General features: G+C 45.0%; 1 protein-coding gene across 1 annotated transcript in view; it reads right to left on the bottom strand.

The window, feature by feature from the left end:
* The window catches only part of GNL1 (G protein nucleolar 1 (putative)), a 28,074-nt gene extending 12,566 nt beyond the window's left edge, over positions 1–15,508 (bottom strand). The window contains exons 1-2 of the mRNA XM_080992223.1: positions 15,324–15,508; positions 4,074–4,242 (exon numbers count right to left, since the gene is read on the bottom strand). Of these exons, the coding sequence (XP_080848349.1) occupies positions 4,074–4,242; positions 15,324–15,399 (245 nt within the window). The 5' untranslated portion in view covers positions 15,400–15,508. The remainder of the gene's footprint in view (positions 1–4,073; positions 4,243–15,323) is intronic.
* Between the last annotated feature and the right edge of the window lie 2,011 nt (positions 15,509–17,519).

Here is a 17,519-nt window from a genome sequence, read left to right as displayed (position 1 = left end):
AGCTGCAGCGAAGGATGTGACCCCAACATTTTCTCCCTGTTTCAGGAAAGGCCAGCAGTAATGACGGCCTGCAACGCTGATGGCTTTAAAAGATTAGACGGATTCATGGAAGATAAAGTGATTAATGGCTACAAACCAGAGTTGGTTGTGTTCCTGAATCCCAGTTGCTGGAAACTGCAGAAATGTGGCAAGCCTCTTGTGCTCAGATCCTGCTTGTGGGCTCCCCATAGGCATTCGGTTGGCCTCTGTGAGAACAGGGTGCTGGACTAGAAGCAGCCATTGGCCTGATCCAGCATCTTCTTCTTGTCTACTTCCACAAAGGCCAGTGTATATATCTATAACCTCTGTCTCAGTCTGCAACACAGACTCACGCTATGGCGATTGCATGGCATCAAATGTTATCGTCCCTCAGGTGCAATGTTAAGTCAGGTATTTTAATACTTTGCAGTTTAAAACAGTACTGGAAGATGCTACATTAAAAACAAAAACTTTTTTATTTTGCTGTTTCAATAGCTCTTTAATTTGTGTATTGTGCCAAGTATGTTATCCCCCCCCCCCCATCATTTTTAACAGGTTTATTGTCTATTGCATTAATGTTTTTTATTTAAATGATATTGTAAACTACCCTGGGGCAAATAAATAATAATAATAATAATAATAATAATAATAATAATAATTTTATTTATACCCCGCCCTCCCCAGCCAGGGCGGCACAGGGCGGCTAACACCAGGTATAAAAACAATTGATTAAAATACAACTTAAAAACAAGATTAAAATACAACATTAAAATGCAGCCTCATTTCAGTAGAAACTCAAATCAAAAACTTTTTGGGGAGGAAAACATCAAATCTTCACCAAGGCCAACTATCCAGACAAATATATTACAAAGGGTGGTACCACAAATACCTGAAATCAGAGGCAGGGCCTCCCCAGCCCATTTGGCCTGCCAGGCCACTCTGCCAAACCACCCCCCACTTGCCAATCACCTGATATCAGGTGTGGGCAGTTAAGAAGGCAACTGGGCTGAGACAAAAGGGGCCTTCTGAAGCAACACACACAGAGTGCTTCTGAAGTCCCAAAAATTGGAGACTTCAGAGCACAGTGCAGAGCTCTTTGAAAGCCCCTGTGTGATGCTTTGAAGTCCCAACTACAGCGGACAGGCAGCGTCGTGCAAGGCTGTTTGCGAGGGTCTTATGAAGAGCATTTCAAAGTTCCCAACATTCAGCTGACTGTCGGGGCTTCCAAATACCATGTCATCATAGCATCAGGTGATAGGCTTTCCCACCAGTCACAGCAGGTAGGGGAGATAAGGATCTGGCCTGCTGGCTGGATCCGCCTTTTCCGCCTCTCACCTTAAAAAGCAGAGACATCACCTTGCCAACAAAGGTCCGTATAGTTAAAGCTATGGTTTTCCCAGTAGTGATGTATGGAAGTGAGAGCTGGACCATAAAGAAGGCTGATCGCCGAAGAATTGATGCTTTTGAATTATGGTGCTGGAGGAGACTCTTGAGAGTCCCATGGACTGCAAGAAGATCAAACCTCTCCATTCTGAAGGAAATCAGCCCTGAGTGCTCACTGGAAGGACAGATCCTGAAGCTGAGGCTCCAATACTTTGGCCGCCTCATGAGAAGAGAAGACTCCCTGGAAAATACCCTGATGCTGGGAAAGAATCAGGGCACAAGGAGAAGGGGAAGACAGAGGACGAGATGGTTGGACAGTGTTCTCGAAGCTACAAACATGAGTCTGACCAAACTGCAGGAGGCAGTGGAAGACAGGAGTGCCTGGCGTGCTCTGGTCCATGGGGTCACGAAGAGTCGGACACGACTAAAGGACTAAACAACTAAACAACAAAACCTTCAATGAAACAAAACAATAACAAACAATAGTAGCATCATGGATGCCCTTGCTACTGGCGCCCTGTTCCATTCATTCATATTTGTCCCTTCCCCCAGATAGTTGAGAAGGGATTTCGTGGGCTTCTAAAGTCTCACTCCGTCCTTGTACTGGCCAAGTTTTTGCAGGGATGTTTATCTTCAGGGATGAAATTACACCACAAGCTTTAAGAGTATTCTCTCAGCCTACCTCATAGGGCCAGGTGGAAAAGAGATATGGGTTATGAAATAAGAGTGCAATAAAAGTGCAATAAAAGAGCCTGCCTCACATCAAGTTGGATCACTGATCCATGAGGCCCAGTAAGGTCCTCTGACTGGAGCTGTTCTCTAACAAGGAACATAGGTGGCTGTGATCAAGGACTATGATGGCTACGTTCTCCTTCTGAATGCCAGGTGCTGGAATTCACAAGTGGGGCAATGTCAGGGATTAAACCCAAGACTTTCGCCATGCAAGACACACATTCTTGCAACAAACCGCTGAGTGCCTGGTTTTCATTTCCATGGAATATATACAAAAAAGAGAGAGAAAATCCAAGTCTGGTGGTGGGAAACTGTAGACAGAATACTCTGCTCCAGAAGGAGAGATAGTGTTCATGAGAACACAAGCCAATAGTGTTGCATGCTCACGTGAATATTGTGCCTTACTTTCGCATGCATGCTTTAACGTACATTCACCCCACAGGAGGAGGGTTATGTGGTGATACTGACAGCTCTTCCCTGTTCTGCCTTCTAAAGGATAACTTGTCCTTTGCTCTATGTTGCACTCAGAGGCACAACAGGAAATGGTGGAGCATGGCCTATTCTGGTAATGTTCACAAGTCGGGAGAAACGTTTCCTACATCCTCCTCATGTGCAAGTCTCTTACTGAGAAGAGTACAGGAGTTAAAAGCACGTTGCTGACTTCTTAAATGTTCGCGTGCACGTGTGAGGAAAAGGGATTTCTGCCGTGAAGATGTCAGAGCAGCAGAATCACAATTTTGAAAGCAGGTCCTCAATTCTATTTCAAAACGGAGCATATCAGGGCGGCCTGTTCAGCTGAGGGGAATTCAAAGGCAGGACAAGAATGGAGGACTCACTGTCTCACGTGCAGCAAAATTATCACACCTAAGCTAAGAACAACCAACACATTCTGGCCACAAAAGTTGCACTTTCATTGAGTAGGCCCAGGCCATTAACCAACGTCCGTGAAAAAAAGAATTTGCCAAATAAGGAAATAAATGGGTTCGAGGAGGGGTGGGGAACCTATAGCCCTCCAGATATCAGTGGACTACAAATCCCATCACCCCTAGATGGGAATGGAAGTCCAACCACATCTGGAGGATAATAGGTTTTCTGGCCATGAATCACTCTAATCCAGGGATGATTAATTTATGGCCCTGCAGATATTATGGGACTCCAGCTCCCATCAGTCCTGGCAACATGGCCAGTGGTCAAGGGTGATGGGATTTGTAGTCCAATGCCCCCCAGAGGCCCACAGGCCGTTCCACCACTGCAAGTAGCTGGAAAGTCAGATCTATATTATGGCTGTTCAATCTCGTTAGCATAATTAAACATGCATGTTATGGTTACGCCGGGCACACGTGTGGGCGGGAGGGCTTAGCAGGAGAAAGGGGCTCCTCCAATGAGCATCAGGTGGACTCCATTGTAATTGCCCAGAATGCCTTGCAGCAACAGCACTGCTATGGGGGGCATTGTGGTAAATACAAATGCTTGGCATTCATTGGAGAGTAGGAAGAGCAGGGTCCAAGGGAGCGGTTTTAGTAGCGATCGGCTCTCAGCAGCTGCCCAAGATGTTGCCATCTTCTCAGACCAGGAGCCACATCAGCTGAGGCCATGGGGCTTAGAGTTAAGCAACATCTGGAGGGCCACAAGTTCTCCATCCCTGAAGCTGGAGCTTTCTCCAGCAGGAAGGGCACCCAAAGAGAGGCCTCTGAAGAGGAACACAGGGCATCAACAGAGTGGGATGGAAGCAGATTTCAGCTAACTGGGTCTCAACCCATGTAGGTCCCTGAAAGCTGGGAACAAGCACTGTGAATTGGGCTCAGGCAATGGAATGGGGTCTGGGGAGCTCATGCGAGAATATGTCCCTGATGAAGAACGTATCTTAAAAGTTGTGGGGCAGCTTCAGCCCCTCCCCGGATGCTTCTTCAAATCAAGCGCAGCAAAATCCCCCGCATTACCTGTTGGGATCGTAGCCATGTTCTCCCGGCTTGCGGACTTGAGGCTGCTGGTTCAGCTTGCGCACCTGCAGAGAGAACGACTCGCTGTCCGACGTGTCCGTATGGTCCTCGTGCCTGTCGTGGCTGCCACTCCGGCTGTTGGAGCTGGACCTCACGCCATCTTGAAAGCCTGGAGGGACAAGCAAAGGGGAAGTGAGCAGAGAGGCCGAGTCGTAACTCTGAAACCCTAGGAAAGGAATTCAAAGTAGCGCTAAGTAGACCACTCTGCCTGTACAAAAGCTTCTGCTCTCTTGATGATGGAACCATCTCCCCTCCTATTGCTGTTCTGGGGGTTCTCCCAACCCCCTCACAATTTCTGGGAGGCACAGGGGGGAATTACCACATTTTTTCATCTATAAGACGCCACCTATTTTTGGGGACTCAGATTTAAGAAAATGGGAGGAGATGGCCCCGTGTATAAGACGGGGCCCCCTAATTTTTGAAATTATTTTTTATGAAAAAAACCTAGTCATGCACGGAAAAATACGGTATATCACGATTTAAATCACTAGTCAGTAAGACTTGATTTAAATCCTTTTTTTTACAGAAAGGATCATTCTTGCTGGTATCATCTTAAAATTTACAACCAGGTTTCATTTTTGGAATAATATATTTTCAGAGTAGTTTTTACAGTTACAGTGGTACCTCAGGTTACATACGCTTCAGGTTACAGACTCCGCTAACCCAGAAATAGTGCTTCAGGTTAAGAACTTTGCTTCAGGATGAGAACAGAAATTGTGCTCCAGCGGCACAGCGGCAGCAGAAGGCCCCATTAGCTAAAGTGGTGCGTCAGGTTAAGAACAGTTTCAGGTTAAGTACGGACCTCCAGAATGAATTAAGTACCTAACCTGAGGTACCACTGTATATCAAAAATGACTGATTTGGTTATACTATTAGAAATACATAGAGAGATAATTATGAAATTATTGTGAGGTTTAATAAGTTAACTGTTTATATTTGGACAACTTTTCTGCTGTACTTTATTGGAAGGAGAAAAATAATCATTTCCTTAATAACACTTTAAACAATTTATTTAACTAAAACAATAACATTATAGCATATGTATCCATGTTTGTCAACTAAGTTAAAAAAAAACTTAGACCGAGTTTTAGCACACATGAAAAACTTTAAACAAATCCTTATTTCCTGATGAATAGCCTTTGAACTATAATGTAACTTAAACAGAAAACTATCCTTAAGAAGATTTTTTTCTCCAAAAGCATTTTATTTTAAAAATCTGATTTAGATAAAAAAATTCTGATTTAAATTTTAAAAATATCCAATTTTTATTTATTTATTTTATTTTTAATACCATTGGCTGAAAACCACACCAGGGGTGGGAAGCAATGGGTCATCCTTGACCACTGACCATGCTGGATGGGAATCATGGGAGTTGGAGTCCACCTCCTCTGATATAAACCATAGTTCTATTATCACTTGAAGAAGAGACACGAAGGCTCAAAACCACCAGATACCCGTCGAAATTATAAGAGGCAGAGGGAGTGGGATTTGAGGGTCGCGTTGCAATACTGAAGGCAAACGGCTCCCAGGCAGGATTCTGCGGAGGCAGCAAAAGGGGTTTAAAGTAGACAAGAACACCGCAGCACCTTGGACTCTCCCCATATTTTTGGCCAGGGTGTGTACCATAACTAAAAGCAGGGATAGGTGTTTGCAGACTTAACAGAGGGAGGTAGAACTATAGGGATTCCAGGGCTCATTCCTACTACTCGAGGGAAGAATCCAGTTCTCAAAGGCCAAAGGAGGAGGCCAAAGGAAGGAGAAAGGACAGGCCGCCGGCGCTTCTGTTATCGACTCTGAAACAACTCCTCAACAGGAGGAGCAGAGAGGGGATTTGTCCGAAAGAGCTGCAACAGTCTTGCTGGTTGTTTCTGAGGGGATTCTGAGGCCGAGAAGGGGCTCAAAAGGCAGGAAACAGATGACTCACCCCAGGGTGGGGCCTGTGAGTCTTGCTATCGACAGCTCCCAGCCCACATCTGCAAAGCCGGGCTGCGGTGTTGGCAGGCGGGGAGGATAAAGAGCCAGCCATTTTTCCAAATCATGAAACAGGAGACCCAGCCCCTAATTCGTGGTGAAGAGAACTCGACTAACACAGAGCTCTCCCCTCAGCACCGATCATTTACATACGAAGACATATTTTGCTTTGCACATACGCTTGCATAGGATGGGTGGGCGGACCACCCAGTGGACTAGATTCTGAAGTACAGTGGTACCTCAGGTTACATACGCTTCAGGTTACATACACTTCAGGTTACAGACTCCGCTAACCCAGAAATAGTGCTTCAGGTTAAGAACTTTGCTTCAGGATGAGAACAGAAATCATGCTCCGGTGGCGCGGCAGCAGCAGGAAGCCCCATTAGCTAAAGTGGTGCTTCAGGTTAAGAACAGTTTGAGGTTAAGAACAGACCTCTGGAACGAATTCTGGTAACCCGAGATACCACTGAACAACTTTCCCAGTGGCCAACTGGGCTTACTGGCTGTTAATGGTCATGCCAATGCAACAGTGCCACTGCCTTCTCTTGCAGCAGCCACGCCTGAGAGTATGCCTCTCCCCATATTTCCTGTTCTCAGTCTTAACATTTTAATCTGGCCCTCAGGATGAAGGTATTTGATCCTTGCAACACGTTCCTGTTTTTCCTGTTTGCTTCCAAGGATAGGCTGATTTATAACCCTGCATCCAGAGACCCTACGCCAGCCAGCAGTAGGCAGATGTCAGTCGAGATCTGAGGCTCAGCAGAAGAGAACATGATTGGCATGCAAACGGTCCTCACAGTTCAATCCGCAGCATATCCCAGTGGGGAAGGTAGACATTCCAGTCCAACAAGCTAGAAAGACGATGCTGGTCAGTGTAGACCAGTGTTTCCCAAACTTGGAGATCCAGCTGTTTTCAGACTACAACTCCCATCATCCCTAGCTAGTTAGCAAGACTAGCGGTCAGGGATGTTGGGAACTGTAGTCCGAAAACAGCTGGTGAACCAAGTTTGAGAAACCCTGGTGTAGACAATGGTGAGCTACATGAAACAATGGTCTGACTTGGTACAGTGGTACTTCTGGTCAAGAACTTAATTCGTTCCGAAGATCCGTTCTTAACCTGAAACTGTTCTTAACCTGAGGTACCACTTTAGGTAATGGGGCCTCCCACTGCTGCCGCTGCTCGATTTCTGTTCTCATCCTGAGGTAAAGTTCTTAACCTGAGGTACTACTTCTGGGTTAGCGGAGTCTGTAACCTGAAGTCTCTGTAACCCGAGGTGTCTGTAACCCGAGGTACCACTGTATAAGGAAGTTTCCCATTTTTTTGGGTGGTTTAGTAAAGCAAGAAGCTCATCGTGAAGAAGGTCACCCTTCAGATATCCTGGTCCCAGTGGCTTTAATGGCCGTTACCAACATTACAGAAAAAAATCCATGCACAATTAGTTCATGGGAACATTAAAAGTTTGAAGCCTGAGTCCCTCTATCCACCACTTTAGGACTGGGGAACATGTGTTCCTCCAGATGTTGCAGGACTACAACTCCCATCATCTCTGACCACTGGCCACACTACCTAGAGGCTGCTGGGAGTTGGAAGAAGAACTCAAGCTACCTCCCCTGCATGCACTGAACAGGCAAGGAAAAAGACTGTGATGGGGCCCTGCCTTAAAAACTGCAAACGAAGAACACAGAAGTAAATTAATCTCACCTGAAGAACCAGCACAGGACTCCCTATTTGCTTATGTGTTCATGTGAGCAAAGCTACTACTCTAATGCCCCAATTATGGACGGTGTGTGTGTGGAGCCTAAAAGTTTTCACCAGAAGTCAGGGAGTGGGATACAGTGGAACCTCGGGTTGCGAACGTGATCCATGCGGGAGGCACACTTGCAACCTGCAGCGTTCACAACCCACAGCGATGTGTCTGCACACGTGCAGGTTGCGATTTGGTGTTTCTGTGCATGCGCCAAAACTCGGAAATAACCCGTTCCGGTACTTCCGGGTTCGGCGCGGTGCGCAACCCGAAAACGTGTAACCTGAAGCTTCTGTAACCCAAGGTACCACTGTATATGGATTTCTTTAACAGCTCCACAGCTTTCCATCCATGATTTCAAGCACTGTGCAATTATATATTTACTGTATTTTTCACTCTATAGGACGCACCAGACCATAGGACGCACCGGACCATAGGAGGGGGAGAACGGGGGGGGGGAATTCTCCCCCTCTCTGCTCAGCGCCCCTTCAGCGAAGCGGCAGGAAAAACGGAGCCCCTTCCATTTCTCCCCCCGCTTCGCCGAAGGGGCGCTGCACAGAGAGGGAAAACTGTGCAGCGCCTCTCCAGCGAAGCGAAGCCTGGAGAGCAAGAGGGATCGGTGTGCACCGACCCTTCTTGCTCTCCAGGCTTCAGGCGGCTATCCGCAAGCCTTTGGAGCGCAGCGGAAACTCCTGTTAGGCTCTGAAGGCTTGCGGATAGCTGCCTGAAGCCCCCGGAGAGCAGCGTGAACTGCCGCTGCGCTCCGGGGACTTCAAGCGGCTTCAGCGAAAGTAACGTGAAGCCTCCGGAGCGCGGGGGGAGCTCTCCCTCTGCACTTCGGAGGCTTTGCGTTGCTATCGCTGAAGCCAAGGAGCCTGCATTCGCTCCATAGGACGCACACACATTTCCCCTTCATTTTTGGAGGGGGAAAAGTGTGTCCTATAGAGCGAAAAATACAGTACTTCCCAAAAGCTTTGCCTGATCCACCATTTAAGCTGAGCTTCGACATCTTGATGTGTGCAGGCAGGGGGGCTGGTGAAACGGTCATACTTCTCTAATCTAGTCACGTTTGAAAAGGTTGAATCTGGCGTGCGACAGCGATATCCCTCAGCCGTCTCTAAAGTATTTAGTTTTTGATTTGACAGCAACAACGAATCTGCAAGGCTATTAAAAAGGGATTGTGATGGGGGGGAAGTATAAAGTTAAGAACCTTCGTGGATGACTTGATCATCACTACTGAAAATCTGATAGAATGTATCCCAAGAACAATAGAATGTATAAATGAATTTGGACACCTAGCTGGCTTTAAGATAAAACTACGTATAAAAAAACAAATCTATTAGTAAAAAATATGGGGAATCAAGAAAAAAGTGAGCTACAAAAAATCTCAGGGTTGGAGATTAAAAAAAGATGAAATATCTCGGCATATGGATGACAACAAGAAATATAGACCTATTTCAAGAAAACTACGTTAAAGTATGGAAGGAGATAAAGAGAAATTTAGAAACTTGGAATAGGCTACATCTATCATTTTGGGGCCGTATCTCAACAGTAAAGATGAATATATTGCCTAGAATGATATTTCTATTCCAAACCATCATGCCAATTCTAGGAGGCATGGAATGTTTTAAGAAGTGGAAAAGAGATCTAGCCAGGTTTGGAAATGGAAAAAAACCTAGAATAAAATATAAATTACTGATTGATCGGAGAAAGAGAGGCGGATTTGACCTATCTGACATGGAATTATATCATGTTGCAGCAGGTTTGACTTGGTTAAGGGAGTGGATTAAGTTAAATGATACTGATGTGTTAGATCTGGAGGGAGTAGGCACTCGATTTGGATGGCATGCATACCTAATACAGTGGTGCCCCGCAAGACGAATGCCTCGCAAGACGGAAAACCCGCTAGATGAAAGGGTATTCCGTTTTTGAGCTGCTTCGCAAGACGATTTTCCCTATGGGCTTGCTTTGCAAGACGAAAACGTCTTGCGAGTGTTCCGATTTTTTTTCACTTTCCCCGCTTTTTCTAAGCCGCTAAGATGCTAATAGCCCTTTAGCCGCTAATCTGCTAAGCCTTTAATAGCCGCTAAGCCTTTAATAGCTGCTAAACCGCTAATAGCACTAAGCCGCTAAGCCACTAATAGGGTTGCTTCGCAAGACGAAAAAACCGCTAGACGAAGAGACTCGCGGAACGGATTAATTTCGTCTTGCGAGGCACCACTGTAGATGAAAAGGTGAGAGTCCACAAGGGTTTTATGCACCATATTATAAGGAAATCGTTGTAAAAAATATGGATGAAATATAAAGGGATCCTAGAACCCAAAACACCTTGGTGGACCTCACCCTTAGAAATCATGACCGTAAAGAGAAAGAATATGAATAACAACTGGAAAACATATAAGGTATTACTGGAAGAGGAAAATAATAAATCGAAAGAATATCAGGAACTTAAAAAATATTTGAACGATTGGCTGCAATATTTTCAAATTAACCAGAGATTGCCAAAAGATAAACAAAAAGGATCTGAGAAAGAAATTTCAAGATTGGATGAGTACTTAATCCAATCTAAAAGTAAACGTATTTCCAAATTATATGATTTGCTCCTAGAATGGGAGGTAGAAGAGGAGCAAGTGAAGACAGTGATGGTAAAGTGGGCCCAGGATTTAGGGGGAAATATTATGATGAGCCAATGGGAACGGCTGAGGAAAAGGGATATTAAATTTACGGCGTGCTATAATTTAAGAGAGAATGTAATGAAAATGCAATATAGATGGTATCTGACCCTGGTTATACTGGCAAAAATGTATACAAACTGCAGTGATGTTTGTTGGAGATGCACAACAGGGCAGGAAGCTTTCTACACATGTGGTGGGAATGCAAAGAGATAGTGGGATTCTGGGAAAATATTTACAACGAATTGAAAAAGATGTTTAGATTTTCATTTGGGGGAAAAACAGAATCCTTTCTCCTAGGTATCATGTCAGAGGAAATAAAAAGAACGGTCAGACCAATATTTATGTATGCAACTACAGAGGCAAGGTTAATTGCCAAAAACTGGAAAAGCAGCAGTGTCCTAACTAAAACAGACTGGCTATCTAAAATGATGGAATACTTCCATATTGCCGAATTAACAGAGAGGATAATAATAATAATAATAATAATAATAATAATAATAATAATTTTTATTTTTATTTATACCCAGCCCTCCCCAGCCAAGGAGGGGATATGGTACAAAGAGTGAATAAGGAGTGGGCTATCTTTAAGGAATACATCAAAATCTATGTGGAAAAAGTAGAACTTTTGACAGATATTGAGTGAATCCAGAAAATGATTAGAGTGAAAGCAGAGTAAAGTTAAGATAGAAGAAGAGTTAAAGAAATAATGAAATGTGTTTAAACTAATTGGGAAAATAAAGTAGCGTAACAAGAATGACTGAAAGTCAAGTCACTTGGTGGGTGTCCGTGTGGGGTAGGTGTGTAGGTATGTTGATATGTATACTATAGGTAGGTATAATATAGAGTAATGTAGGTATGTTTTATGCTATGAAAATAAGGCAGTCTGTTGTGTATATGTATTGTGTAAATGCAAATGTATGCGTTTTATATGTTAGTAATATTAGCAAGCAACATTCCCATCAGCGTATTCAAATAAAAGCACACACAAAAGGAATGTTGTGTAAAGCAATTCGATAATTAATGCAGTTTGATACAAACTTGTATTAATAAAATACTGTAGTAATAATAATCATAATCATAATAATAAATAATAATAATGGGACGCGGGTGGTGCTGTGGGTTAAACCACAGAGCCTAGGACTTGCCGATCAGAAGGTCGGCAGTTCGAATCCCCGTGACGGGGTGAGCTCCCGTTGCTCGGTCCCTGCTCCTGCCAACCTAGCAGTTCGAAAGCACGTCAAAGTGCAAGTAGATAAATAGGCACCACTCCGGCTAGAAGGTAAACGGCGTTTCCGTGCGCTGCTCTGGTTCGCCAGAAGCGGCTTAGTCATGCTGGCCACATGACCCGGAAGCTGTACGCCGGCTCCCTCGGCCAATAAAGCGAGCTGAGCGCCACAACCCCAGAGTTGGTCACGACTGGACCTAATGGTCAGGGGTCCCTTTACCTTTACTTTAATAATTATCAGAAATGGCTGTCCAATCCTCTTTTAAAGCCATCCAAATTGGTGGCCATCACTGCCTCCTGTGGCAGGGAGTTCCATAGTTTAACTATACACTGTGCGACAGTATTCTATCTAGGAAGGGCCCTCTTCACCCAGTGCAGCAATGCAATCCCAGAAGCAGTTTCTTCCACAGTTCCAGCCCAGAAGTGAAGTGGAACTGGTTTTATTCACTCAGCTATGGATAAACCACCCCCTGCAAACAGAATGGCTGCTTCACCCATTAACTCATCTAAGTGCCATCAGGCAAACAATGACTGTCTCAACCAAAACTTGGACCATTTTCACCAACCAACTTTACAGGGCTGCTGCAAGGATTACTAAAGACGAGATATGGAAAGGCACTTCAAAGATCCAGATTCCACTACATTAAGCGCAAGGCATTATCTTCGCTATCTAAAGGACGATGACACACTCATAACACATGCCCACCTTCCTGTTCTGTGTCAACCGGAGCTCTCTTATCTGAGAAACCAGTGCAAAAAAAGCGCCAGCTGCCCATCTAATGCCCTAAAGAGTTATTTCGGTCCCATTAGCACATAATTCATAACCCCCATAAAGCGTTTTCATCCCACTGCCTGTCACTGAAGCTCAGCACTTTTCTTTCGAATTGTTTCTAGTTGAGTTGGCACAGTAGCAGTTTGAGCACAGTGCATCTCTCTCTTTCTGTCACAAGAGGTGGGGTTTCCCCTCTTCCCTTATTCGTATGAATCCCCCCCCCCCAATAACACAGCAACACAAGATGATGTCTAACCACCACCTTCCTCTTTTAGCTCTGCCCGCCAAAGATGCTACAGTCAACTAAAACCTTGCAGGGCGCAGGAGTACAGCTAAATAGCCGGGACCACGCTGGCTATTTTTAAATACGACCGCAACGAAAATGATCGCATTGCACTGGAATGAATGGCTTAGCGTAGCTCCAGCTATAATGGCACACCGATCGGTACTACTACCCTTTGTTTCTGCGCAAAGTGTCCATTTATACCACATGCACCTATCACGGTCTCAAAAGCCCTGTAGCTTTCCGACTGCAGAAATTGTGAATACAAGGATCTGATCCAAGGACAGTGGGATGTGCATCTCCCCCCTTAATGCACCAAAGTCAACGTCCGACATCTTATTATGCTTTTATATCTGTTGGAAGCCGCCCAGAGTGGCTGGGGCAACCCAGTCAGATGGGTGGGGTACAAGCAACTACGACAATAATGGTTATAACAAAATACAACAATAACAATAATAGCTATAAAGGAAGTGGAATGGGACATGGCGCAGGCCTGAGCAATTTGTGGTCCACCACGCTGAACGGAGTTCACATCACATCTGACAGGCGCTATATGAACCTCTTGATACTGCAGACCCTGCCTGGGCCTGCAGTGAGGAGGGCTGCTAACCACCAGGCAGGCTGCATTCAGCTTGGTGGGTTGCAAGATATGCAGACCTGATGCAAACATTACAATGTAATTCTAAACACAGATACAGCCCTACTGATTTCAGTGCAAGTTAATAAGGCCAAGGTGGAACCTTGTGGCCCTCCAGATGTTGTTGGGGGACTCCAGGAGAAGAGACCTGGCTTAGCTGCAAAGGATCTGTTTTGCATGCAGAAAGTTCAATGTTCAGTTCCTCCGGTCGATTAAATCTGGCCCCCGGGGTAAAACCCCAGAAAAACTTCAACCCTACAACTTCAACCCTAAAAAAAAGCTCAACAATTTTGGGTTTAAAATTGTAAAATGTGGCCCTCTTTGAAAAAAGTTTGGGCACCCCTGGTTTAGACAATATTGACCTAGGAGGGCCTATGGTCTGACTCTGAAGCTCTTGTCAGTCCAAGCCGGCATTAACATCTTGACGACCACAGGTTCCACATCCCTACTTTAATGCAACCTTTTACTAATGGGTTCTTTTTCTTTAATAAATAAAAAATCCATATAGAAAATTAATTTGTTACTCAACTATTGAACTATTGAACAAAACTAGTGATTTCTTGCTCACCCAACACTGATATTTATAACACAAATTACATACAATTGCATTTTAAGGTTTCGTCTTACTTAATTCCATCCCCTCTAACATGTTTCTTAACAAACCACACCATTTTCGCAGTTTCCCTGCTCTTTTAGAGCTGTTGTTGAAACCATGTGTAAGATCTGGCAAGGGACAAAACTGAATATGAATAGTAGAACAAATTCAATGGTTATAGCCCTAAGCCAAAATAACTGAAGGAAAGAGTTGTGTTCTCTATTTGAAAAGTGTTTCTGTCTCCCAGCTACGGGAAGTTGAGGACACAGCATTCCCGATGCACTGGAGAAGGGCAGTTTATTCCATTAAGCAGTTTAGGTGGGGAAAAAAGAGAGAACGCTATAATGCCCACTGCATTGCAGATGTTGGGTGTACACAGAAATATAGCAAGCACCCCCAATGCCTTCCAAAGAGAGAATCATCCTTCAAGTGTTCATCAAGAAACCATTATCCAAAAATTCAGGGCGGCGGACCTAAAATTTTATTTTGAACACAGTTTAAAAGGTGGTTCAGAAGTAAGAGGCTAGCGCTCCCTCTACCAAAAGGGCCTGGTTTAATATTTCATTGAAAGGAGAAGACTGGACTGCTCCACAAAAGAGTTGACAATTCCATGTACGTGCATGCAAAGGGGGATGGGGGGGGAAATGAGGCTTGTCAATTAGCATGAATTAGCAGCATGCACCCCACATGAAGCCAGAGAGAGAAAGCGAACATCTCTAGACTCATCTTCCAAATCGTTTCCAGGAGGGGAGCAGCGGGGTGCTAAGTCGTGAGCAGAAAGGCCTGGCTCACTTATGCCTGCCCACCCCCGCTTTGCAAAAAGGGAGAGAGAGAGAAAAGAGGGAAAGGGAGAGGAAGAGAGAGGTGCTATACGTTTTCAGGAAAGAAGATTTGCTTTCTATGTAAGCGTTTCCTGCAGAAGCCAATAAATATCCAACTCCCGATTTGTTTTAATGGAGGAGAGGTAGAGGTCACGCTTTCTCTTCCTTCCAACGCCCCCTCTAAAATGTTTCAAGGAGGAAGAGGAGGCGTGGCCTTATGCTACCCAGATGTTTATGTGGGCGATCATGAGAACCAGATGTTGCTAATGATCGGTCCCTTCTCATCATGAAAAGGGGAGAGATGTTTGGGGGAGGTAAGAGAAAGGTGAGAATACAGATGTTGAAGAGAGAGGGGGATGCTCCCCACATGCAGCCCAAAGAGGGTGGGGGAATGTTACATCCTTCCAGATGTTTCAAGGCGGGGCCCCGCCCCCTCCCGCACGGCCCCGCCCCCTCCCGCGCTCACCCTGCCGCTTTCTCTCCCGTTTGTCCTGCAGCTGCTTCTTCTTCTGCTTAGCGCTGAACGGCCTCTTGCGGTGCATGTCCTATCCCGGCTGCCGTCCCCTCCTCCTCCTCCTCCTTCTGCTCCTCCACCACCAGCCCCGACGCGCGGCACCGGAGTGGGCGGGGCCAAGGGGAGAGCGCTCCTCGGCGGAGAGGCGAGGGCCCAATGAGCGCCGCGCAAGGGGCGGGGCCGAAAGGGAAAGGGGCGGGGACCTCCCGAGTGAAAGAATGCAGGGCCGTGACGTAGGAAGCGGAAAGAGCAGAACTTGTGCGGAGAGGGGGGGAGCGGAGTGGTTTGGCGAAACCATTCGGGACTCATAAAAAGGGGGGTGGACGGAGGCGATGGAACGTCGCCTTCCAGGAAAATGGAACGCGGTTTGGGATTGGCGGACGGTACCATTGAGGGTGGCGCGGGGGGGGGAGAGAAATCAAGACTGCCATTCTGCAAGGGCGCTCGGGCCGTACCATTTCTGTCGGGAAAGGAAGCGGACGGAACTAAACTACTCCATTCATCCATTTGATGGAACCCTTGAGCGCCTCCTAGTGCTGCTTGGGAAAATCGCAGACGGAATTCCCACCTACGTACTACAAAGACTTGAGACTCCTAGAGTTGGAAGGGGTTCCAAGGGTCAACTAGTCCAACCCCCTGCAATGCAACATGCAATTTACTAATTTCAATTAATACTGTTTGTTTCCGCATCACAGATGAACAAGAGAAATGGACTTGGAAGAAAAACACCCACCACCCTTCCCTCAGTGGTCTGAATAACTTACTGCTCTTTCAACTGTATATCAGTCTCATTTGGTTTTCTATCTGGGCATGTGGGCTGCTTATGTTAATATATATATAGATTTAAATTAAGATTGTTAATGTGAGCTGACTTATTATTGTTTGGCTATAATAATGTTTTCATATACAGTGGTACCTCGGGTTAAGTACTTAATTCGTTCCGGAGGTCCGTTCTTAACCTGAAACTGTTCTTAACCTGAAGCACCACTTTAGCTAACAGGGCCTCCTGCTGCTGCCGCACCACCGGAGCACGATTTCTATTCTCATCCTGAAGCAAAGTTCTTAACCTGAAGCACTATTTCTGGGTTAGCAGAGTCTGTAACCTGAAGCGTATGTAACCTGAAGCGTATGTAACCCGAGGTACCACTGTACTGGTATAGAACAACGCCATTTGCATCTAAGGCAAATGCCTATAGATAGTATGCAAGTGTTATAAACAAGATGACATTTGTTTATTTAATACAGTGGTGCCTCGCAAGACGAAATTAATTCATTCCGCGAGTTTTTTCGTCTAGCGAATTTTTCGTCTTGCGAAGCACGGTGTCGGAAAAGTTTTGGAAAAGCTTCAAAAATCACCAAAAACCTCAAAAAAGGCTACCACACCACGTTCTATGAGTTGCTCCTCGAAGTCAAGTCGCAACTGTATTAACGGTGTTAAGAAAAAGGAAACAAACTTGCAAGACGTTTTCATCTTGCGAAGCAAGCCCATAGGGAAATTCGTCTTGCGAAGCAGCTCAAAAACCGCAAAACCCTTTCGTCTAGCGAGTTTTTCGTCTTGCGAGGCATTCGTCTTGCAGGGCACCACTGTAAATGTGGTTCAGACCTTCAGCGTAAAAAGCGTTCCCAGGCTGACTTCCAAGATGAATCTAAAACAAAGAAACCAAATCCCTATAAAAAACAACAAGAAAACATTTTAATGGGGGAGGCAGGACATCATAAGTGTCATGTCTAGGCCCACTGAAATCAACTGATTTAAGAATGCTTATTAAGAAGTGAGGTTAATAATGGATCTTACTATGTCCTGGAGGGCCAATCTAATATATTAGGACTTAATTAATAAGAATGCAGTTAGAGCTGGCTGTCTATGTGTTTGGAATTGCAGCCAGATTTTAAATATTCCATTAACTGTCTTGTTTTCAATTTCATTGTTCTGTATGGGACAATGACAATAAAGATATCATATTGTATCGTTATATAGATTTTTTGCCACTAACAAAGGAACTGACATTCTTTGAAAGCTTACATTCTTTCATTAAGTTAATGGTCACTGCTACATTATTCATTGGATTTTTAATGGCTTCCCATGAGGTGTCCTAAAGCCACTTACAATGCAATAAAAATGTATAAAGAACTGCATATATAAAAACA

This window comes from Podarcis pityusensis (genome assembly GCF_964106645.2).
Source record: "Podarcis pityusensis genome assembly, chromosome: 2".
NCBI classification, from domain to species: Eukaryota; Metazoa; Chordata; class Lepidosauria; order Squamata; family Lacertidae; genus Podarcis; species Podarcis pityusensis.
This window is presented reverse-complemented; position numbering and strand designations above follow the sequence as displayed.